General features: G+C 65.2%; 4 protein-coding genes and 1 long non-coding RNA gene across 6 annotated transcripts in view; 4 read left to right on the top strand and 1 right to left on the bottom strand.

Moving 5' to 3' along the window:
- The first annotated feature begins 436 nt into the window (after nucleotides 1–436).
- On the top strand, nucleotides 437–1,315 carry LOC107049545 (cytochrome c oxidase subunit 5B). The gene is made up of 4 exons (XM_015273265.4): nucleotides 437–549; nucleotides 648–721; nucleotides 827–926; nucleotides 1,034–1,315. Exons 1-4 carry the CDS (start codon nucleotides 456–458, stop codon nucleotides 1,144–1,146), a joined length of 381 nt encoding a protein of 126 aa, XP_015128751.2. The 5' UTR covers nucleotides 437–455; the 3' UTR covers nucleotides 1,147–1,315.
- Nucleotides 1,316–2,112: 797 nt separating this feature from the next.
- LOC107049543 (transcriptional activator protein Pur-beta-like) lies at nucleotides 2,113–5,256 on the top strand. Its single transcript, XM_015273258.4, has one exon. It carries the CDS (start codon nucleotides 2,249–2,251, stop codon nucleotides 3,281–3,283), a length of 1,035 nt encoding a protein of 344 aa, XP_015128744.2. The 5' UTR covers nucleotides 2,113–2,248; the 3' UTR covers nucleotides 3,284–5,256.
- Nucleotides 5,257–8,855: 3,599 nt separating this feature from the next.
- On the bottom strand, nucleotides 8,856–10,017 carry LOC124417356. The gene is made up of 3 exons (XR_006932004.1): nucleotides 9,924–10,017; nucleotides 9,556–9,698; nucleotides 8,856–8,875 (listed from the first exon to the last, which is right to left on the bottom strand). It is a non-coding gene; the product is annotated as an uncharacterized LOC124417356 (long non-coding RNA).
- A 320-nt stretch (nucleotides 10,018–10,337) lies between these two features.
- H2AZ2 (H2A.Z variant histone 2) lies at nucleotides 10,338–18,081 on the top strand. 2 transcript variants are annotated; one of them, NM_001396608.1, is made up of 5 exons: nucleotides 10,338–10,465; nucleotides 12,006–12,083; nucleotides 12,331–12,444; nucleotides 13,618–13,747; nucleotides 17,808–18,079. In NM_001396608.1, the coding sequence occupies exons 1-5, from the start codon at nucleotides 10,463–10,465 to the stop codon at nucleotides 17,867–17,869; spliced, it is 387 nt and encodes a 128-aa protein (NP_001383537.1). In that variant the 5' UTR covers nucleotides 10,338–10,462; the 3' UTR covers nucleotides 17,870–18,079. The 2 variants fall into 2 exon arrangements, with proteins under 2 accessions (NP_001383537.1, XP_015128746.1); XM_015273260.4 differs by lacking the exon at nucleotides 12,006–12,083 and having other exon boundaries at nucleotides 10,347–10,465; nucleotides 17,808–18,081.
- Nucleotides 18,082–19,076: 995 nt separating this feature from the next.
- MAT2L2 (methionine adenosyltransferase 2 like 2) overlaps nucleotides 19,077–21,311 on the top strand; it is a 42,874-nt gene continuing 40,639 nt past the window's right edge. The window contains exons 1-2 of the mRNA XM_025142858.3: nucleotides 19,077–19,238; nucleotides 19,983–20,060. Of these exons, the coding sequence (XP_024998626.2) occupies nucleotides 19,148–19,238; nucleotides 19,983–20,060 (169 nt within the window). The 5' untranslated portion in view covers nucleotides 19,077–19,147. The remainder of the gene's footprint in view (nucleotides 19,239–19,982; nucleotides 20,061–21,311) is intronic.

The following is a 21,311-nucleotide window of genomic DNA, read 5'->3' as shown; positions in this document are numbered from 1 at the left end:
ACATTTTCTCCTTCTTTACACCATTTTCTCCTTCCTTCCCACACCCCCCCCTTCTCTCCCCATTCCCCCCTCAGCACACCTCAAAACAAGCTCCATTTCACCCCACCGCGCGGTAATTACCCCCCTGCAGGTAATTAACGACACCCCCCCTCCCGCAGCCATCGATCTGCACTGAAATATTAACGAAGGCGACGCATTAACGCCGCTCCGAGCAGCGGGGGATGGGAGAGCGGCCTTGCGGGCCCCGGGGACGCAGCCCGGCCCGCAGCCCCTCGGGGCCGGCCGCTCAGGGCCGGTTGCTATGGGCGGGGCTCCATCCCCCGTTGCTATGGGCCGCACCCCGGTTGCCCCGGGCAACACGCGCCATCCGTCCCCCGAGGCCCCGCCCTTCCGCCCCTCCACTTCCGCTTCCGCCTCCGCCGCCGCCGGAAGCGCTGATTGCCGCCGCTGCAGCCATGGCCTCAAGGTTACTGCGGGTGGGCGCGGCGCTGCGGCTTCTGCCCGCCGCCACCGCTCGGGCTGCGCCCGCCCGGCACTTCGCCGCGCCCGGTGAGGACGGGAGGAGGGACGGGGGGGTGGATCTGAGGCTGAGTCTGAATCGAGGCCCGGGCCCGGGCCGCCGCCGCTCTGACCGCGCTGTCCCGCAGGCGACCTCGCCACGGACGAGGAGCAGGCGACGGGGCTGGAGCGGAAGGTGATGGAGGCCATGAATAAAGGCCTGGTGAGTGCGGGGCGAGGCGGTGGGCGCGGGGATGGGACGGGGTGGGAACGGCGTTGCTGGGGATGGGGGCTCCCGCTTTAACCCCCCCCCCCCCATCCCCCCCAGGACCCCTACAGTATGTTCCGGCCGAAGCGCTACGCGGGCACCAAGGAGGACCCCAACCTCGTGCCTTCCATCACCGATAAACGCATCGTGGGCTGCGTCTGTGAGTGTCCCCATCTGCCATCTGTCCCCGTGTGCCCCCGCGTTCCCCCTCCCCCTTTCCCCCTTCCCCCTCCCCTCCATCCCTCCCACCCTCTGCTCTCTCCTCAGGTGAAGAGGACAACAGCTGCGTCATTTGGTTCTGGCTGCACAAAGGGGAGGCGCAGCGCTGCCCGTCCTGCGGCTCCCACTACAAACTCATCCCCCACGAGCTGCCCCACTGAGAGCCCGGAGGGACCCCTCCCGCCGCCCCCGGGGGATTCCTGGGCTGTGAGGCCCCCCCCCCCCCCCCCCAGCGCCCGTCTGGTCTTCAAAAGCTGAGCCACCGCAGCGCTCGTTCTGCTGTGTCCCCCCCCGACCTTATATAGAAAAACAATTGTGTGGAGATGCTGATTGCTGTGTGTGTGCGCCGGGGGGGGGGGGGGGGGGGGGTCGGGGGGGGGGGATGGGGACCAAGGGAGGCTGTGGTGACCCCTCCGGGTGCTGAGTGAGGGGTGCTGGGGTGTCCCCCCCCCCCTATGGGGGCGCCTTTGGGTTGGGGCTGACGAGGAACGCCCCGTGGGGGGTTGGGGGGGGGGGGGGGTGAGAAGGCACACGGGGACATCGCGTTGGGGTGACCGTCCCGCCCTTATCTGTCTCACCGTCCTCAAAGGGGGGGCTGTGGGGGGCACAGAGAAGGGCTGCTTTGTGACCCCCCCTCGGTGGGCGCTGTGTTTGGGAGGCACCGCTTCCTCACCCCCGAGCCGAACGGCACCTCCTTCCCATCGAAGCCGTTTCCCCTCCTCCTATCACAGCCCCGGGATGACGGTATCCCCCTCCCCTCCTTTCTGACTCCCCCTCCACCGCACAGCGCAGCCCTCCGCCGTGCTGTGCGCTGGGGGGGGAGAGAGAGGTGGGCACCCGAACGGCTCACACGGGGGCCGTTCTCTGGGGACGGCCGCAGCCGCCCCGTCCTGCTGCCCCGGGCCGGAGGGACTGATGACGTTAAGCCCCCCCCCGTGACGTCACGAGCCCCCCGGCCGCAGCGCCGCGGCCAATGGGAGCGGCGGACGGGCGTGATTGACGGCGGGGGCGCCGCCCGGAGGGGCGTGGCCTGGCGGGAGGGGGCGGGGCCGGGCGGGGACCGCAGAGGGCGCGCGGGGACGCGGCGGGCGGAGCCTCTCCCCGACCACGTGACCCCGCGGAGAGCCGCGCGCGGCGGCGCGGAGTGCGGCGGTGACGTCACCCCTTGTCGCAGAGGGGCGGGGCGGGGCGCGGGGCCGCGCGCCGGAAGCGGGGCGGCGCGCGCGGAAGGGCCGGCGCGGGGCGGGCGGGCGGACGGACAAGATGGCGGACGGGGACAGCGGCAGCGAGCGCGGCGGCAGCGGCAGCGGCAGCGGGGGGGGCGGCGGCGGCGGCTTCGCGGCTCCGCGAGGCGGCGGCGGAGGAGGCGGCGGAGGCGGCGGCGGCGGGCCGGGCGCCGGGCCGGGCCCCGAGCAGGAGACGCAGGAGCTGGCGTCGAAGCGGCTGGACATCCAGAACAAGCGCTTCTACCTGGACGTGAAGCAGAACGCCAAGGGCCGCTTCCTGAAGATCGCCGAGGTGGGCGCGGGGGGCTCCAAGAGCCGTCTGACGCTCTCCATGGCCGTGGCGGCGGAGTTCCGCGACTACCTGGGCGACTTCATCGAGCACTACGCGCAGCTGGGGCCGTCCAGCCCCGAGCAGTTGGCGCAGGCCGCGGGGCCCGGCGGCGACGAGGGCGGCTCGGGGCCGCGGCGCGCTCTCAAGAGCGAATTCCTGGTGCGGGAGAACCGCAAGTACTACCTGGACCTGAAGGAGAACCAGCGCGGCCGCTTCCTGCGCATCCGGCAGACCGTCAACCGCGGGCCCGGCGGCCCGGGAGGATTCCCCGGCGGCCCCCCCGGGCTGCAGAGCGGGCAGACCATCGCGCTGCCGGCGCAGGGCCTGATCGAGTTCCGCGACGCGCTGGCGAAGCTCATCGACGACTACGGCGGGGAGGAGGACGAGCTGGGCGGCCCCGGCGGCGGCGGCCCGGGCGGGGGGGGCCTCTACGGGGAGCTGCCCGAGGGCACCTCCATCACCGTGGACTCCAAGCGCTTCTTCTTCGACGTGGGCTGCAATAAGTACGGCGTCTTCCTGCGGGTGAGCGAGGTGAAGCCGTCCTACCGCAACGCCATCACCGTCCCGTACAAAGCCTGGGCCAAATTCGGCGGCGCCTTCTGCCGCTACGCCGACGAGATGCGCGACATCCAGGAGCGCCAGCGGGATAAGCTGTACGACCGCCGCGCGGGGCCCCCCGGGCCGGGCAGCGGCAGCGGCGCCGGCGACGATTCGGACGGCGACGACGTGGACGACGACTGAGCCCCCCCCCCCACACCGACCCCCGCCTCAACCCCCCCCCCTCCTCCTCCTCCTCCTCCTCCCCCGACGCCCGGCAGCGCCCGACCCCCGCCCGGACCCCCCTTCCCCTCCTCGCCGCCGGGGCCGCGACCGCGACCGGGAGAAGGGGGCCCCGCGCCCCGCGCCGCCGGACACGGAGGGAGCGCCGGGCCCGACCGCAGCCCCCCCCGCGTCTCTCCTTCCGACGGGGCACGGAGCGCCCGCAGCCCTCAGCCCGCTTCCAACGAGGACTCTGCGCTCCTCGGGGCCGCCGGGCCCCCCTCCTGTCCTCTCCTCTCCTTTCCTCTCCTTTGCTCTCTTCTCTCCCGTCCTGTCCCGTTCCATCCCGCCCCCTCTCCGTGCCGGCACTGCCCCACCAGCATCCCGGCGTCTGCACCGGAGCCCACGGCCGCGAGAGGCGATGCGATACGATGCGATGCGATGCCACGCAGGGGTTCGTCTCTGGACCAACGTCCATTGTCTCCTTCGATTTCCCTTTTGAATTTAGCCCATCTCCCCCCCTCCGTTCCGCAGCGTTGTTTTCCGGGATGCAGAACTCCGGGCAGCCGACCCGGACCCCGCAGCCGAGCAGGTGGGAATCCGGCAGGTTTGTGAGGAGTGAGGAACGGCCTCGTTTGGCTTCGGGGCTCTTTTTTCCTCCTTTTTTTTTTTTTTCTTTTTTCCTCCTTTTTTTTTTTTTCTTTTTTTCTCCTTTTTGGCTTTTTTTCTCCCCCCCCCCCCCCCCCTTCCTCTCCTTTTCTTTCGACCACGGGGGTCGCAGAGAGAGGGCGAGCAGCAGGAAGGCAGCAGCAGAAGGCAGCAGCACAAAGCACACGGCCGCGGTGCCGCAGGGATCCCCCACGCCGCGGTGCCGCCGACCTCAGGTGCAGAAATCCCACCCCGCTCCTCTTCTTCTTCCTCCTCTCCCTCCTCCGAGCGCGGGTTTTTAACACGAACTCAACGCGTCTCCTCAGTACCTCAACGTGTGGTGGCTGGGGGAGCTGGGAGCCCCGCCACGTCTCCCCCCTTTTTTTGGGTTTGGTTTTCATTTTTTTTTTTTTTTTTTCCCCCCCCTTTTTGGTTTTTTTTTTTTTTTAATTTTTTGTCCTCTCTCCCCCTTTTTTAATTATTCTTAATGACCACCTCGACGTTCCGCCAGCGCGGCTCCTGCCGCCGCGGAGCACAGCGGGGCCTCTCGGCGCTCTCCTCTGTTATTAAATGGATTTTCACTCTCGAATGGTCTTTATTTTTTAAAGCAATCGGCTCAGTCCCGCCCTGCACAGCGGGGTTTTTTTTAAGCCAACACGCCGTACTCCTAACTTTGAACTGAATGGGAGCCCGCTGTTCATTCCAAAGTTCCAGCTATTGCTGTGTGACGCCTCCCAGGCTCTCGTAGGACCGTCGTCGTCCCTCCGGTTCTGTCTCACACCACGCACGCCCGCCCTCTCATTTCAGCTGCCTTCTTAATTTATTGTCTCCATCCCTCTCCCGGCCGCCCCGCTCCGTTTGCTCCGTATTTATTGGCAGAAGTGAGGCACGGCCGAGGGCGGCTCATCCCAGCGGGGCCGTCCCCACGCGCCCCCCGCCGCCCCTTTTGAAGGGAATTTTTAACCAGGACTCTCTTCCGTTTTCCTGTTTTTAACTCTCCTCCATCACGAAAGGACTCGGTTTCCGACGCCCTCCCGGGAGCAATAGTAATTCCTGCGTGTCCGCCCGGCGCCGTACACTCGTACTGTATTTTGTACTGTAAGGCAGCTGTCCCAGTGATGTCCTGCTGTATTGCTGTGTGTGTCCGCGCCAGCAGCGCCGCGTCCCCTCGCTTCGGTGCTGATGGACTTTCTGTTGCTCAGCTGCTGGGAGCCACTCCGGTTCTTGCGCCGACGCGGGCGGTACCTCTCCTTTTCGAAGAGGGTTATATATATATATATATAAATATATATATTCTTTTTGGGGTTTTTTTTTTTTTCTCCTTTTTTTGGTTTTTTTTTTTGGATTTTTTTTTGGCTGAATTCGCCTTACCTTTCTTACTCCGTGGTAGCGCCGCTTAGGAGCCACGTGGAAAAGGGAAGAGGCAAACATCACGCAGGCCAAAAAAAACCCAACACCCAGCACATCTGTCCCACCCGGCGCCGGCTCTGAGCGCTGTATCTATGTACAGAAACCTCCCACAGCTCCATTTGACCTTCCAGCACACGGGTGAGAAGAGCAGAGCGCGTCGGGGGAAGAAATCTCGCAGCAACAAAGAGAGAACAAGCAGAGCGGTGCGGTGTTTTCTGGCCGCAGCCACACGGAGAGGCTGAGCGAGGCCCGGCTGCACCCCGCGAGGGGAGGAGAGGGGTTGTGGTGGTGGTCTGCCGTGCTCGGTGGTGGGAGCCGACTCCCCTCCTGCTCCCCAACGCCAGCGGGCAGAGCCGGGCTTCGCGTGGCGGCGGTTCGGTTGTTCCTTCTGTGTCTGTATACACACAGCCCTGTATGTGTGTATAGATATGAGGTGGTTGTTTCGCTTGGTTGGTTTTTGTTTTTGTTTTTCTTTTTCAATGGCTTGGATTCTGTAGGAGACGGGCAAAAGGCTTTTATCCGGAAGGGGAACGCCGGGTTTGTGGAGCTTCCAGATTTCTGTCGCCCCGGAAGGGACGGTTTGAGAGCGCGACTCTATCAAAGCATCTGCTGTACAAACGGAAATGTAAATCTTGTATAGCGCCCCAGAACCTCGTGTAAATAGCCGAGACGTCCGGGCCGGCCGCCCGCGTGGATCAGCCCAAGAATCAAATCCCACGGCTCCGTCAAAGTCAAAACTGCTTCGATTTTCCCCGCTCCCTCCCAAGAGAAAACGGAAACGCTGCGTTACCCCGCGTGCTTCCGGCCGCCCCGGGGTAACGGGCACAGGAGTTGGCTGCAGTGATCCCCTCATATTGAGTGGTCCATCACTCCGTGACAGCGGAGGGCGACTCGTCGGGATGCGGCCGCTCCCCGGCGCGGTTCCGAGGCGCTTCGCTCCCCAGCTGCTCCGCTCTGCACTGAGGGGCAGCTTCTCTCGTTGGCGGAAAAGAAAACCCACCTCGCCGGCTTCTCTTTTAAAATAGAAGATGAAAAAAAAAAAAAAATTAAAAAGGAAAAAAAAAAAAAAGTTAAAAAGAACCGTGAAGCGAGTGGTGATGGTACGCGGGGCGGCGCGGCGACCGTCTCTCAGCAGATATTTGCCACGGGGCCGGGAGCAGATTGAGAAGATGGCCGTTGGAAGAGCAGCTCAGCTCCGTGCCGGGAGGTTTTGGGGACGTCTGTGCGTGCTGCGGGTCCCTCCTCGTCCTCCCGTGGCTGCGGCGGTGCCCGGCAGGGCGCTGCTGCTGGGTGTGGTGGTGTTGGCTCTGAGCGTGGCACATTCCAGGCCCGCTGTGTGGGAAGGCGCTCGCCCCGTCCTGCAGCACGGATTGAAGCTCGGAGCTCGGCAGCGATGGAAGGAGGCGACGGGCGGCTCCTGGAGGCAGCGCGAGGCCGACAAGATGGCGGAGCAGGCGGTTATCCCGGGGCGCAGGAGGAGCCGGGGGCCGCTGGATGGCAAAACACCTTGCAAGGAGGGCCGGGCCTGGCTCCTGCAATATCTGCTGAGAGACCAAAACGTCGTTCACTCCTCCCCGCGTACCTTGACGAAAGAAGAAAGTTTTATTCCTCTTATTTTTTTAATGAAAGAAAGAAAAAAAAAATAAAAGCAAACCATGCACTTTACGCGGCCCAGCGCGGGGCTGCCCGGGGGGGTCCCGTCCCCTCTCCCACGGCGGCGGGGCCGATTCTCATTCCCTTCCTCTGCGGCCGGCGGGGCGGCTTCGGGAGCGCCGGGGAGCGGCCGGCGTTTGCCGAAGGCAGGTCCTGGATTTACCACTAGCAAAAGATGACGCCCGACGTGACGAACTCCTCATGCTAGCGAGCACTCCTTACCGTAGCAGATTTTTGCAAATGGAGTTTTACAGTCTATATTTAAAGAATTGTATGTTTGTAACAAATAAAAAAAAAAAAAAGTATGCGGAAAAGTGAATGAAAAAAAAAAAAAAAACAACAAAAAAAAAAACCCACACGCTCGCCTGGCCTCGCTTTTTTGGGGGGCTGGGGGAGGGGGGGGGATGCATCTCACGGAGGGGGTCGGGGGTGGTCGCTGTGGCACGTGGGCCATAAGCAGCGTGGCCGCACCATCCTGGGACGACGCATCCCTGTGCGGGCCCCCAGCGCGGGGACAGCTGGGCCGGGCTGCGGGAAGAGGTCGGGGGGGGGGAAAGGGGGGGGGCCGGGGAGGGGGAAGGGAAGCAGAAACGCGAGGGGCTGCGGGGCACGTGCGCGCGCTCGGTGACGCATGCGCTGCAGCGCGGCCGCATTCAGTCTGCGGCTCCCCGCGGGCACGCGGGCTCATCTGAGGACACAGCGGCAGCCGCCTGCGCACTGCGCGCTGCCGGCCGTCCCCGCCTCAGCCGCCGCCGCACGAGGCCCTGGGGCTCGGAGACCTCGCGTGACCCCGCGGCCGGAGCCCCGCCGCCTCGCTGCCCCCGCCCCACGCGGCCCCCCCGGCTGCCAGCTGCTGCGCTGGGGGCCGTGCGGAGCTCTGCGGACGGCTGCGGGGTTGTAGGCAGGCGGCAGCTGCGGGCTGGGGGGCGGTTGGGGGGCTGCAGCTCGGGGGCTCCGTGCTGGGAGGGACGGAGGCGCTGCAGGGGCTGTCCGCCTTCTCCTCAGTACTCCCCGTACCTCATCCGCTGTCCTGGGGGGCAGCTGGGGGGCTGTAAGCAGGCAGCGGGTGTGGGGCTGCAGCTCAGGGGCTCGGTGCTGGGGGGCAATGAGGCACCGCGGGGGCTCCCCTCCTTCTCCTCAGCACTCCCCATACCTCATCCATGGGGCAGCTGTGGGGCTGTGGGCTGGGGGGCAGGCGTGGGGCTGCAGCTCAGGGGCTCGGTGCTGGGGGGGCTCCCTGCCTCTTCAGTGCTCCCCATACCTCATCCGCGTCCCATGGGGCAGCTGTGGGGCTGCAGGCAGGCAGCAGCTGTGGGTTGGGGGGCAGGTGTGGGGCTGCAGCCCCCCCCCTGCTGCACTCAGACTCAGTGCTGGGGGGCAGTGAGGGGGCTCCCCTCCTTCTCCTCAGTGCTGCATACCGCATCCATATCCCATGGGGCAGCTGCAGGACTGCAGGCAGGCAGCAGTTGCAGGCTGGGGGGCAGGTGTGGGGCTGCAGCCCCCCGCTGCACTCAGGGGCTCATTGTTGGGGCGCACTGAGGGGGCTCCCTTCTTTCTCTTCAGTGTTCTGTACCTCATCCATGTCTTGTGAGGCAGCTGGGGGGCAGTTGTGGGGCTGCAGCTCAGGGGCTCAGTGCTGGGGGGGCTCCCCGCCTCTTCAGTGCCCCCCATACCTCATCCGCGTCCCATGGGGCAGCTGTGGGGCTGCAGGCAGGCGGCAGCTGTGGGTTGGGGGGCAGCTGTGGGGCTGCAGCCCCCCCCCCCGCTGCACTCAGACACAGTGCTGGGGGGCACTGAGGGGGCTCCCCTCCTTTCTCCTCAGTGCTCTCTCCCTCATCCATGCCCCATGGGGCAGCTGTGGGGCTGTAAGCAGGCAGCAGGTGTGGGGCTGCAGCTCAGGGGCTCGGTGCTGGGGGGAACTGAGACAATGGGGGGGCTCCCCTCCTTCTCCTCAGTACTGCATACCATGTCCATGTCCCATGGGGCAGGTGTGGGGCTGCAGGCAGCAGCTGGGGGTTGGGGGGCAGGTGTGGGGCTGCAGCCCACCCTGCTGCACTCAGACACAGTGCTGGGGGGCACTGAGGGGGCTCCCCTGCTTCTCCTCAGTGCTCTGTACTTCATCCATGTCCCATGGGGCAGCTGTAGGGCTGCAGGCATGCAGCAGCTGCAGGTTTTGGGGCAGGTGTGGGGCTGCAGCCCCTCTGGTGCACTCAGGGGCTCAGTGCGGGGGGGAGGGGACGACTGTGGGGGCTTCCTTCCTTCTCCTCAGTGCTCCATACTTCACCCACCATCCTGTGGGGCAGCTGTGGGGCTGTAAGTGGGCAGGTGTGGGGCAGCAGCTCAGGGACTCAGTGCTGGGGGGGAGGGGCTGAGGCACTGGGGGGGCTCTCATTCTCAGCGCTCCGTACCTCATCCACCGTCCTGAGAGGCAGCTGCGGGGCTGCAGGCAAGTGTGGGGCTGCAGCCCCCTGGTGGGCACGGGCTCAGTGCTGGGGGAACTGAGGCACCGTGGGGCTCTCCTCCTTCCTCACAGTGCTCCATACCTCATCCGCGTCCCGTGGGGCAGCTGTGGCTCCGCAGCTCCTTCTACACGGGAGTTCCTCGGCGCTGGGCGCGCTGCCCAACTCAGGGCCTGCAGTCTCCCAGTGCCGCCGGCCGGCTCTGGCTGCGCGCCCGGAGCTGTGCCCTGCGGGAGGAACGGAGCTCTGCGCTCTGGGCCGGGCTCTCCCCTCATTCCCTCACCCGGGACGTGGGGCCTCTCCTCTCCCCACCGTTACCTCCGTTTTACCCCCACAGAGAGGGCTCTACATCCCATCCCCCCCCCCCCATTTATCCCCACGGGTGTAGTGCTGTATTTCCTACAAACACGCGGCTATCCGCCCGTTCCCGGGGAGAACTCCCCTCACGGTACCTCACGGCCCCTCCTCAGAGAGGCGGAGGCGGGGCGCACTCCGCACAGGGGACGGACGAACGGCCGCCCCTCTCCCACCCCCCAACTTCTCCTCACAAACAAACAACACGCCGGGCGGGGAGAGAGAATGGGCGGGAAAGCTATTTCTTCTCCTATTGGCTCAATTGTCCGTCCATCCTCTCTGCCCCGCCTCTCGCGGCGCGATCCGCTCTTCCTATTGGTTTGTCCTCACGTCACTCCGGTGGATCCGCAGGCCACGCCTCCCGCCCCCCCCACCCCGCCTTCAGCCTCTGCGTGCCGTGTGCAAAGGAAAAACAGCCGTTAAACGGGCCGCGGGGCGGGGCCAGCGCGGCGGCCAACAAGCGGCGCGGCGATTGGCGGCAGCGGGGCGTTCAAATCAGTACGGGGCGCTCCGATTGGCTCGGGGTCGCCGCGGCAGGCCGGGCTCCCTCCTCGCGCTCGGGCGGGTATTGTCTGGCGGCTCCTGAGGCGGTTCGAGCGGCGGATTCGGGGACCGGGGCTCGGGCGGCGGCGGCACCATGGTGAGGAGCGGGGCCGGGGGGTGAGGAGACGGTCTGAGGGGGAGCGAGGAGCGGCGCTGGGGGCTGAAGGGAGCGGGGCCCAAACCGTGGGAGCGTTGCGCTCTCTGTGGGCGGGAAGGCCTGAGGGAGAGAGAGGAGAAACGTCACTGCTGGGGAACGGCGGGCAGAGCCGCCACAGAACGGCGGGGTTGGCAGGGGCCTTTAGGAGCGTCTCATCCCAACCCTCTGCTATAGGCGGGGATACCGCCCGGCAGAGCAGCGCTCGGCGCCCCACCCGGCCTGAGTGCTTCCAGGGAGGGGGAACGGCTGCAGCCCTCAGCGGGGAATGGCAGAGCGGCCGAAAGGCCCCGACCCGCTGTTTGGGGCTGCCTGGGGGGGCTGCAGGTCCTGCCCTGTGCTCCTTCCCGTGCCCCTGCCCTGCATTCCCTGTGCCCTTTCCCTGTATTCGTGCCGTGTATCCCTGCCCCGTGCCCCTGTCGTGTGCTCCTGCCCTGTGCCAGGAGGGCAGTCCCGAATATGGCACTTCCCAATGCTTTCCACCGCTCTCACACTTCCACATCCCACACTGCCGTCCCTATGGAGTCTCTAAAGAAGCCCCATTTAAACACCAGCCCCCAAAGCGCCGCTCCTGTATGGGCTGTCAGCTCCATGCTGTGCTGCGCCGCTCCCGAGCTGAATGCTTTCCCATTGCAGCTTTGCTGGTGGGGGTTTTATTCGGCGTTTGGGCTGTGCTGTTCCTAAAGGGTGCTGTGCAGGGATGTGGGTTTTGTGCAGCGATGCCTTCCCCATGGGGAGGCAGCGCTGTATTTTAGGGGTTAATGTGCTCAGTTAGGGTTTTGTATGGACCCCTTTCATGACAGCACGTGTTGGCTGTGCTCATAGCATCATAGAACGGCCTGGGTTGGAAAGGACCACGATGCTCATCCAGTTCCAACCCCCTGCTGTGTGCAGGGTCGCCAACCAGCAGCCCAGGCTGCCCAGAGCCACGTCCAGCCTGGCCTTGAATGCCTCCAGGGATGGGGCATCCACAGCCTCCTTGGGCAACCTGTTCAGTGCGTCACCACCCTCTGGTTGAAAAACTTCCTCCTAACATCCAACCTAAACCTCCCCTATCTCATTTTAAAACCATTCCCCCTCATCCTATCACCGTCCACCCCCGTAAACAGCCATTGCTCCTCCTGTTTATACGCTCCCTTCAAGTACTGAAAGGCCGCAACGAGGTCTCCCCGCAGCCTTCTCTTCTCCAAGCTAAAGAAGCCCGGTTCCCTCCACCTTTCCTCACAGGAGAGGTGCTGCAGCCCTCTGACCATCTTAGTGGCCCTCCTCTGGACCCACTCCAAGAGCTCCACGTCCTTCACCTCGCAGGGCTGGTTGTGCTCAGCCCCCTGTGCTGGCTGCGCTCGGCTCCCAGCTGCGTCCCACCTACATTTGGAACCAAGAGGAGAACAGAGGGAGGGCCCGGCGCGTGTCTGAGCCTTCCTGCGGCCAAAGCACGGCACGGAGCTGCGTGGCTGCGCTCACGGCACTCTCCCTCCCGCAGGCAGGTGGGAAGGCTGGGAAGGACAGCGGGAAGGCCAAGGCGAAGGCGGTGTCTCGCTCGCAGAGAGCCGGATTGCAGGTAACGAGCGGCGGCCGCAGTGCTCCCCATCTGTACCACGCTAATTGCTGTAAGCACCGCTCCCGCTGCTGACACAGTGCCCCGCGACGCCTTTTTCCCCCATTCCAAGGTGAAGTTGCGCTGCTGTGCGTTGTCCTCCGGTCGCCGCTCACCCTCTGGCTGTGCCTGCAGGGCAGGGCAGGGCCGGATGCTCCCGACGTGAGGCTGTGAGCCGCTGCCCGCCCGCTCATCTGCCTCTCCGTTGCAGTTCCCCGTGGGCCGCATCCATCGGCACCTGAAGACGCGCACCACGAGCCATGGGCGGGTCGGGGCCACCGCCGCCGTGTACAGCGCTGCCATCCTCGAGTATCTCACTGCTGAGGTGGGTGCCGGGCCTCGGATCTGGGTGATAATGGAGGGGGAAATGCTGCTTTGCAAGGGGAGGGGAGGGCTGTCAGATACATCCCAGCCGTGGGCTGTGTGGGACGGCTGGGCTGTGCTGCTGCCCGCTCACCTCGGCAGCACAGCTGAGGGTCTCTGAAGTGTTGCTGGAATGCTGTGAGCCTGGATGCTATGGGGCAGCACTATGGGATGGTGCTATGGGGCAGTGCTTTGGGGTTCTGCTGTGGGGTGATGCTGTGGGGCAGAGCTATGAGGCAGTGCTTTGGGGTTCCACTGGGATGATGCTATGCAGCAGTGCTTTGGGGTTCTGCTATAGGGTGATGCTATGGGGTAGTGCTTTGGGGTTCCACTATGAGATGGTGCTATGGGGCAGTGCTTTGGGGTTCTGCTATGGGGTGATGCTGTGGGGCAGAGCTATGAGGCAGTGCTTTGGGGTTCTGCTATGGGGTGACACTTTGGGGCAGTGTTTTGGTCTGGCACTATGGGGAGGCAGTATGGGGTGACACCGTAAGATGACGCTGTGGGGCACAGTTCTGGGGTGACGCTATGGGGCACAGTTTTGCAGTCACACTACAGGGCAGCGCTATGGGGTGATGCTATGGGGCGACAGTGTGGTGTGATTCTATGGGGCTGTGATACAGGGCAGTGCTGTGGGGTGACACTATGGGGTAATGGCACAGGGCAGTGCTATGGGGTAGCACTAAATGGTGGCTATGGGGCAATGCTTTTGGGCAGCACTGTGGGGCAGTGCTATGGGGTGACAGTATGGGGAACATGGGATGATGCTATGGAGTAACATTATGGGACAATGCTTTGAGGTGACGCTATGGGGCAGCACTATGGGGTGACTGGGATGGTGCTATGGGGCAGTGCTTTGGGGTTCTGCTATGGGGCAGTGCTGTGGGATGGTGCTATGGGGCCGTGCTTTGGCGTGACGCTGCAGGGTGATGCTGTGACACAGCGCTATGGGGCAGTGCTTTGGGGTTCCACTACGGGGCAGCACTATGGGATGGTGCTATGGGGCATTGCTTTGGGATGACATTATGGGGTAATGCTGTGACGCAGCACTTTGGGGCTCTGCTATGGGGCAGCAGCTCAGCTGAGCGCAGCTTTACCAACGTGAGGCCCCACGCTGTGCCCCCATCCCCCGCAGGTCCTGGAGTTGGCAGGCAACGCCTCCAAGGACCTGAAGGTGAAGCGCATCACTCCCCGCCATTTGCAGCTGGCGATCCGCGGCGACGAAGAGTTGGATTCCCTCATCAAAGCCACCATAGCGGGGGGAGGTAGGTGGCACCCATAGGGGCACCCAGCGGTACCTAATGGCACCCACTGGCACCCATAGGGGCACCCAGCGGTACCTAATGGCACCCACTGGCACCCATAGGAGCACCCAGCGGTACCTTATGGCACCCACTGGCATCCATAGGAGCACCCAGCGGTACCTTATGGCACCCACTGGCATCCATAGGAGCACCCAGCGGTACCTTATGGCACCCACTGGCACCCATAGGAGCACCCAGCGGTACCTTATGGCACCCACTGGCACCCACAGGGGCACCCAGCAGTACTTTATGGCACCCACAGGGGCACCCAGCAGTACTTTATGGCACCCACAGGGGCACCCAGCATTACCTAATGGCACCCACAGGGGCACCCAGCATTACCTAATGGCACCCACAGGGGCACCCAGCAGTACTTTATGGCACCCACAGGGGCACCCAGCAGTACCTAATGGCACCCACTGGCACCCATAGGGGCACACAGTGGCACCCATAGGAGCACCCAGCATTACCTAATGGCACCCACTGGCACCCATAGAGGCACACAGTGGCACCCATAGGAGCACCCAGCAGTACCTAATGGCACCCACTGGCACCCATAGGCACACAGTGGCACCCATAGGAGCACCCAGCGGTACCTTATGGCACCCACTGGCACCCATAGGGGCACCCAGCATTACCTAATGGCACCCATAGGGGCACACAGTGGCACCCACAGGGGCACCCAGCAGTACCTAATGGCACCCAGTGGCACCCACTGGCACCCATAGAGGCACACAGTGGCACCCATAGGAGCACCCATAGGGGCACCCACTGGCACCCATAGGGGCACCCACTGGCACCCATAGGGGCACCCAGCAGTACCTAATGGCACCCACTGGCACCCATAGGGGCACACAGTGGTACCCATAGGAGCACCCAGCGGTACCTAATGGCACCCACTGGCATCCATAGGGGCACCCACTGGCACCCATAGAAGCACCCAGCAGTACCTAATGGCACCCATAGAGGCACACAGTGGCACCCATAGGAGCACCCAGCGGTACCTAATGGCACCCACTGGCATCCATAGGGGCACACAGCATTACCCTCTGGCACCCATAGGGGCACCCATTGGCACCCATAGGGGCACCCAGCATTACCTAATGGCACCCATAGGGGCACACAGTGGCACCCACAGGGGCACCCAGCAGTACTTTATGGCACCCACAGGGGCACCCACTGGCACCCATAGAGGCACACAGTGGCACCCATAGGAGCACCCAGCATTACCTAATGGCACCCATAGGGGCAGACAGTGGCACCCACAGGGGCACCCAGCAGTACTTTATGGCACCCATAGGGGCACACAGTGGCACCCATAGGGGCACACAGTGGCACCCATAGGGGCACACAGCATTACCTAATGGCACCCACTGGCACCCATAGGAGCACCCAGCAGTACCTAATGGCACCCACTGGCACCCATAGAGGCACACAGTGGCACCCATAGGAGCACACAGCGGTACCTAATGGCACCCACTGGCACCCATAGGAGTACCCAGCGGTACCTAATGGCACCCACTGGCACCCATAGGGGCACACAGCATTACCCTCTGGCACCCATAGGGGCACCCATTGGCACCCATAGGGGCACCCAGCATTACCTAATGGCACCCATAGGGGCACACAGTGGCACCCACAGGGGCACCCAGCAGTACTTTATGGCACCCACAGGGGCACTCAGCAGTACCTAATGGCACCCACTGGCACCCATAGGGGCACCCATTGGCACCCATAGGAGCACCCAGCGGTACCTAATGGCACCCACTGGCACCCATAGGGGCACACAGTGGTACCTAATGGCACCCATAGGAGCACACCCATAGGAGCACACCCATAGGAGCACACCCATAGGAGCACAGTGGTACCTACTGGCACCCACTGGCACCCATAGGGGCACCCAGCAGTACCTAATGGCACCCACTGGCACCCATAGGAGCACCCAGCGGTACCTACTGGCACCCATAGGGGCACACAGTGGCCCACAGTGGCACCCATAGGATCACACGTTGGCACCCATAGGGGCACCCAATGGTACTAATGGCACCCATAGGGTCACCCACTGGCACACATAGGGTCATCCAGTGGCATACAGTGGCACCCATGGGGTCACCCAATGGCATACAGGGGCACCCATAGGGGAACCCAGTGGCACTCATAGGGTCATTCAGTGGTACAAAATGGCACCCATAAGGTCCCCCGTTGGCACCCAGTGGTACCCATGGGATCACCCAGTGACATACAGTGGCACACACAGGGGCACCCAGTGGCACCCATAGGGTCCCCCCATTGGCACCCAGTTGTACCCATGGGGTCACCCAGTGGCATATAGTGGCATCCAATGGCACCCATAGGGTCACCTGATGGCAACCAGTGGCACCTGTGGGGTCACCCAGTGGCATACAGTTGCACCCAATGGCACCCATGGGGTCACCCAATGGCATACAGTGACACCCATAGGGTCCCCCATTGGCACCCAGTGGCACCCATGGGGTCACCCACGGGCATACAGTCACACCCATAGGGGCACCCATAAGGTCACCCAATGGTACACAGTGGCACCCAGTGGTACCCATGGGGTCACCCAGTGGCACCCAATAGCACCCATAGGGTCCCCTCATTGGCACCCAGTTGTACCCATGGGGTCACATAGTGGCACCCGATGGCACCCAGTGACACCCATGGGATCCCCCAATGGCACCCATAGGGTCTCCCATTGGCACCCAGTTGCACCCATGGGGTCACTCAGTGGCATACAGTGGCACCCAAAGGCACCCATAGGGTCACCTGATGGCACCCAGTGGCACCTGTGGGGTCCCCCATTGGCACCCATGGGGTCACCCAATGGTACACAGTGGCACCCAATAGCACCCATAGGGTCTCCCATTGGCACCCAGTTGCACCCATGGAGTCACCCAGTGGCATACAGTGGCACCCATAGGGTCCTCCATTGGCACCCAGTTGCACCCATGGGGTCACCCAATGGCGCCCATGGGGTCACCCAGTGGTACACAGTGGCACCCAATGGCACCCATGGGGTCCACCACTGGCACCCAGTTGCAACCAAGGGGTCACCCAATGGTACACAGTGGCACCCATAGGGTCCCCCATTGGCACCCAGTTGCACCCATGGGGTCCCCCATTGGCACCCAGTTGCACCCAAGGGGTCCCCCATTTGCACCCATGGGGTCCCCCATTGGCCCCCATTTGCACCCATGGGGTCCCCCAATGGCACCCAGTTGCACCCAGTGGCACCTGTGGGGTCCCCCATTGGCACCCATGGGGTCACCCAGTGGTACACAGTGGCACCCATAGGGTCCCCCATTGGCACCCAGTTGCACCCAAGGGGTCACCCAATGGTACACAGTGGCACCCAATGGCACCCATGGGGTCCCCCATTGGCCCCCGGTTGCACCCATGGGGTCCCCCAATGGCCCCCAATGGCACCCATGGGGTCCCCCATTGGCCCCCAGTTGCACCCATGGGGTTCCCCGTTGCACCAATGGGGTCCCCCATTGTCCCTCAGTTGCACCCATGGGGTCCCCCAGTTGCACCCACAGGGTCCCCCATTGGCCTCCAGTTGCACCCATGGGGTCCCCCAATGGCCCCTATTGGCACCCATAGGGTCCTCCATTGGCCCCCATTTGCACCCATGGGGTCCCCCAGTTGCACCCATGGGGTCCCCCATTGGCCCCCATTGGCACCCATGGGGTCACCCAATGGTACACAGTGGCACCCAATGGCACCCATAGGGTCCCCCATTGGCACCCAGTTGCACCTAAGGGGTCTCCCATTGGCACCCATGGGGTCACCCAATGGTACACAGTGGCACCCAATGGCACGCATAGGGTCCCCCGTTGTCCCCCAGTTGCACCCATGGGGTCCCCCATTGTCCCCCAGTTGCACCACGGGGTCCCCCATTGTCCCCCAATGGCACCCACGGGGTCCCGCATTGTCCCCCAGCAGCGCGGCTCTGCCTGGCTGTGCTCTGAGCGTGTCCCGGTGCTGTTCTCTCCCGTAGGCGTCATCCCCCACATCCACAAGTCTCTGATCGGGAAGAAGGGCCAGCAGAAAACCGCGTAGAGGACGGGGGGTCCCACCCGGCGCCCGTCGGCGGCCCAACGCGGCCCAACGCGGCCGGGCTGCGCGGCGCCGCTCCGCTCCGCGGAGGGAGGAAACGTTTCTATGGCTTTTGCGTTCCCCCGCCGTGGGGCGGCGGCGGCCGCGCTGATTGGCTGAGGTTTCTCCCGTGTGTTTTATACCAAAATGGAACGGATAAACCATTTTTTACAAAACCTGCTGCCTGCCGCGTGGTGCTGAGCGACCCCCGAGGGGCGCAGCGCTGTTTGCTCCGCCCCCCCCCCCCCCCACCCAACGGGAGGAACCCCCCAACCCCGCGCCTCTCCCGCCCCGGATGCAAATCGCCGTCTTGGCCACGCCCACTATGCAAATAGAGGGGCGGTCCCGAAGCCGTAGCCACGCCCTCCCGGCCCCGCGGGGCGGCGCGCCGGGCGGCGTCGGTCTGTCCGGCGGTCGGTCCGTCCGTCCGTCCGCGTGCAACGGGAGGGCCGCGCGGTGCCCGCACGCCCCCACGTGTCCGTGCTGCGGCTGCGGAGCCGGCGCTGCCCGGGCTCGGAGCGGAGAGGCGGCCCCCGCATCTCGGCCCGCTCGCAGCGGCGCTGCCGGCACAAGATGGCGGCGAGAGGCGCCGGGCGAGGCCCGAAGCACCGCTCGGCGCTGCCGGCGCACCGCCTCGGCCCCGCGCGGCCCGCACAGCCCGGCCGGGAGGCGGCGGCCCCGCGGACCCCGCGCTCCGTGCGACGGCGCCGGCCCCGAACCGCACAATGGCGGCGGCGCGCGGCCCCAAGATGGCGGCCCGGGGAGGGGCCGTCCGCTCTGCCCGCCGTGGCCGCACCGCGCCTGCGCGGCCCGCTCTCCTCTCTGCGCATGCGCCTCCCGTCGCCGCGCGCCTCCGTCCGCCGGGCCGCTCCATGCGGGCGGGGGGGAGGAGCTCCCGGCGGATCGCCGCTGCCCGTCCGTCCCGCCGCAGAAACGGGGCTCGGCGAGGCGGCCCCGCGCCGTTCCACTCCGCTCCGCCCGCCCGGCGCTCCTCGCGGCGACGGAGAAGCGGCGGCGGCGCGGGGAGCGCCGGGCGTTACGTAACCCGCCCCCCCCCGCCCTCCGCGCGTGGTTCCTTCGCTGCGCGCTCGGCGCACGCCATTGGTCGGGAGCCGCGGGTGGGCGGGGCGACGAGGCTATAAATAGGGGTGAGGCGGCGGGCGCCGCTCTTAGTTCGCCGCTTCCCCGCCGCGCGTCGCCGCTCTCCGCGCTCCGCTCCGCTCCGCCCGCCGCCCCTCCGCCATGAACGGGCAGCTGAACGGCTTCCACGAGGTGTTCATCGAGGAGGGAACGTTCCTCTTCACGTCCGAGTCCGTGGGCGAAGGGCACCCAGGTGCGCGCCCGGGCGGGCGGGCATTGCGCAGGCGCGGCCTCCTCGGGGCGGGGGAGGGGCGGGGTGGGGTGCGGGGTGGTCGCGCGCTCCGGGTTCCCGCGGGGGCCGTCGTGCGCGCGGAATTGGAGGGGGGGGGGGGGGGCCGTGACGTCACGTGGCGCGCGCGCCGCATTGCGGGCCCCGCAGTGCACGTGGTGACCGCGTGGGGAGGGCGCGGGGGGGGGGGGGGGGGGGAGCGCGCCACGCAGCGCCGTGACATTGCGGGGATCGGGGCGGGATGCGGGGCGGCCGTGACTCAGCGGCGTGACGGAGCGGATCCCGGGAGGCGGCAGAGCCCCCCCCGCCCCCGCCCTTCCCACGCAGCTCCCGCTGTCACCGCGCTGCGGGGATCCCCCGCGCCCCCCCCCCCCCCCCTTCGGCCCTCCCGCATCTCCGTCCCCGCGCGGGGATTTGGGGGCGGCACCGCCTCCACCCGCCCCTCCCCCCCCACGCACCGACGCCGCTCCCGCAGCGGGGGGCGCTTCTGACCGTGGGGGGCACTTCTGAGCACGGGGCGAAGGTCCGACCCCACCGCCCCCCCCCCCATCCGGCTCTGCTCCGCTCCCAAAGGTCGCCACCAAGGACGGCTGTGTGTGTTGGGGGGGGTTGGGGGGGGAACGACAGCTCTGACCCCTCGCAGTACAGAAAACAGAGCCGCGCTCACATCCCCCCGCTCTGCCCCCCCCCCCCCCCCCCCCGACACAGATAAGATCTGCGATCAGATCAGCGATGCTGTGCTGGACGCCCACCTGCGCCAGGACCCCGACGCCAAAGTGGCCTGCGGTGAGTGGGAGCTCTGCGTGGGGCTCTGCGTGGAGCTCAAAGCCCCCAACATGGAGCTCAAAGCCCCCAACATGGAGCTCAAACCCCCCCAGCATGGAGCTCAAACCCCCCCAGCACGGAGCTCAAAGCCCCCAACATGGAGCTCAAAGCCCCCAACATGGAGCTCAAAGCCCCCAACGTGGAGCTCAAAGCCCCCAACGTGGAGCTCAAAGCCCCCAACGTGGAGCTCAAAGCCCCCCAGCGTGGAGCTCAAAGCCCCCAACATGGAGCTCAAAGCCCCCCAGCATGGAGCTCAAAGCCCCCAACATGGAGCTCAAACCCCCCCAACGTGGAGCTCAAAGCCCCCAACGTGGAGCTCAAAGCCCCCAACATGGAGCTCAAAGCCCCCCAACGTGGAGCTCAAACCCCCCCAACATGGAGCTCAAACCCCCCCAGCATGGAGCTCAAACCCCCCCAGCATGGAGCTCAAAGCCCCCAACATGGAGCTCAAAGCCCCCCAACATGGAGCTCAAAGCCCCCAACATGGAGCTCAAAGCCCCCCAACATGGAGCTCAAAGCCCCCAACATGGAGCTCAAAGCCCCCAACATGGAGCTCAAAGCCCCCCAGCATGGAGCTCAAAGCCCCCAACATGGAGCTCAAAGCCCCCAGCATGGAGCTCAAAGCCCCCCAGCGTGGAGCTCAAAGCCCCCCAACATGGAGCTCAAAGCCCCCAGCGTGGAGCTCAAAGCCCCCAACATGGAGCTCAAACCCCCCCAACATGGAGCTCAAAGCCCCCAACATGGAGCTCAAACCCCCCCAGCGTGGAGCTCAAACCCCCCCAACATGGAGCTCAAAGCCCCCCAGCATGGAGCTCAAACCCCCCCAGCGTGGAGCTCAAAGCCCCCCAACGTGGAGCTCAAAGCCCCCAACATGGAGCTCAAAGCCCCCCAGCATGGAGCTCAAAGCCCCCAACATGGAGCTCAAACCCCCCCAGCATGGAGCTCAAACCCCCCCAGCACGGAGCTCAAAGCCCCCAACATGGAGCTCAAAGCCCCCAACATGGAGCTCAAAGCCCCCCAACGTGGAGCTCAAAGCCCCCAACATGGAGCTCAAAGCCCCCAACGTGGAGCTCAAAGCCCCCAACGTGGAGCTCAAAGCCCCCCAACGTGGAGCTCAAAGCCCCCAACATGGAGCTCAAAGCCCCCAACATGGAGCTCAAAGCCCCCAACGTGGAGCTCAAAGCCCCCCAACGTGGAGCTCAAAGCCCCCAA

This window comes from Gallus gallus, chromosome 22 (genome assembly GCF_016699485.2).
Source record: "Gallus gallus isolate bGalGal1 chromosome 22, bGalGal1.mat.broiler.GRCg7b, whole genome shotgun sequence".
Lineage (NCBI taxonomy): Eukaryota > Metazoa > Chordata > Aves > Galliformes > Phasianidae > Gallus > Gallus gallus.
The sequence above is the reverse complement of the archived record's forward strand: the minus strand, read 5'-3'. Positions and strand labels throughout refer to the sequence as shown.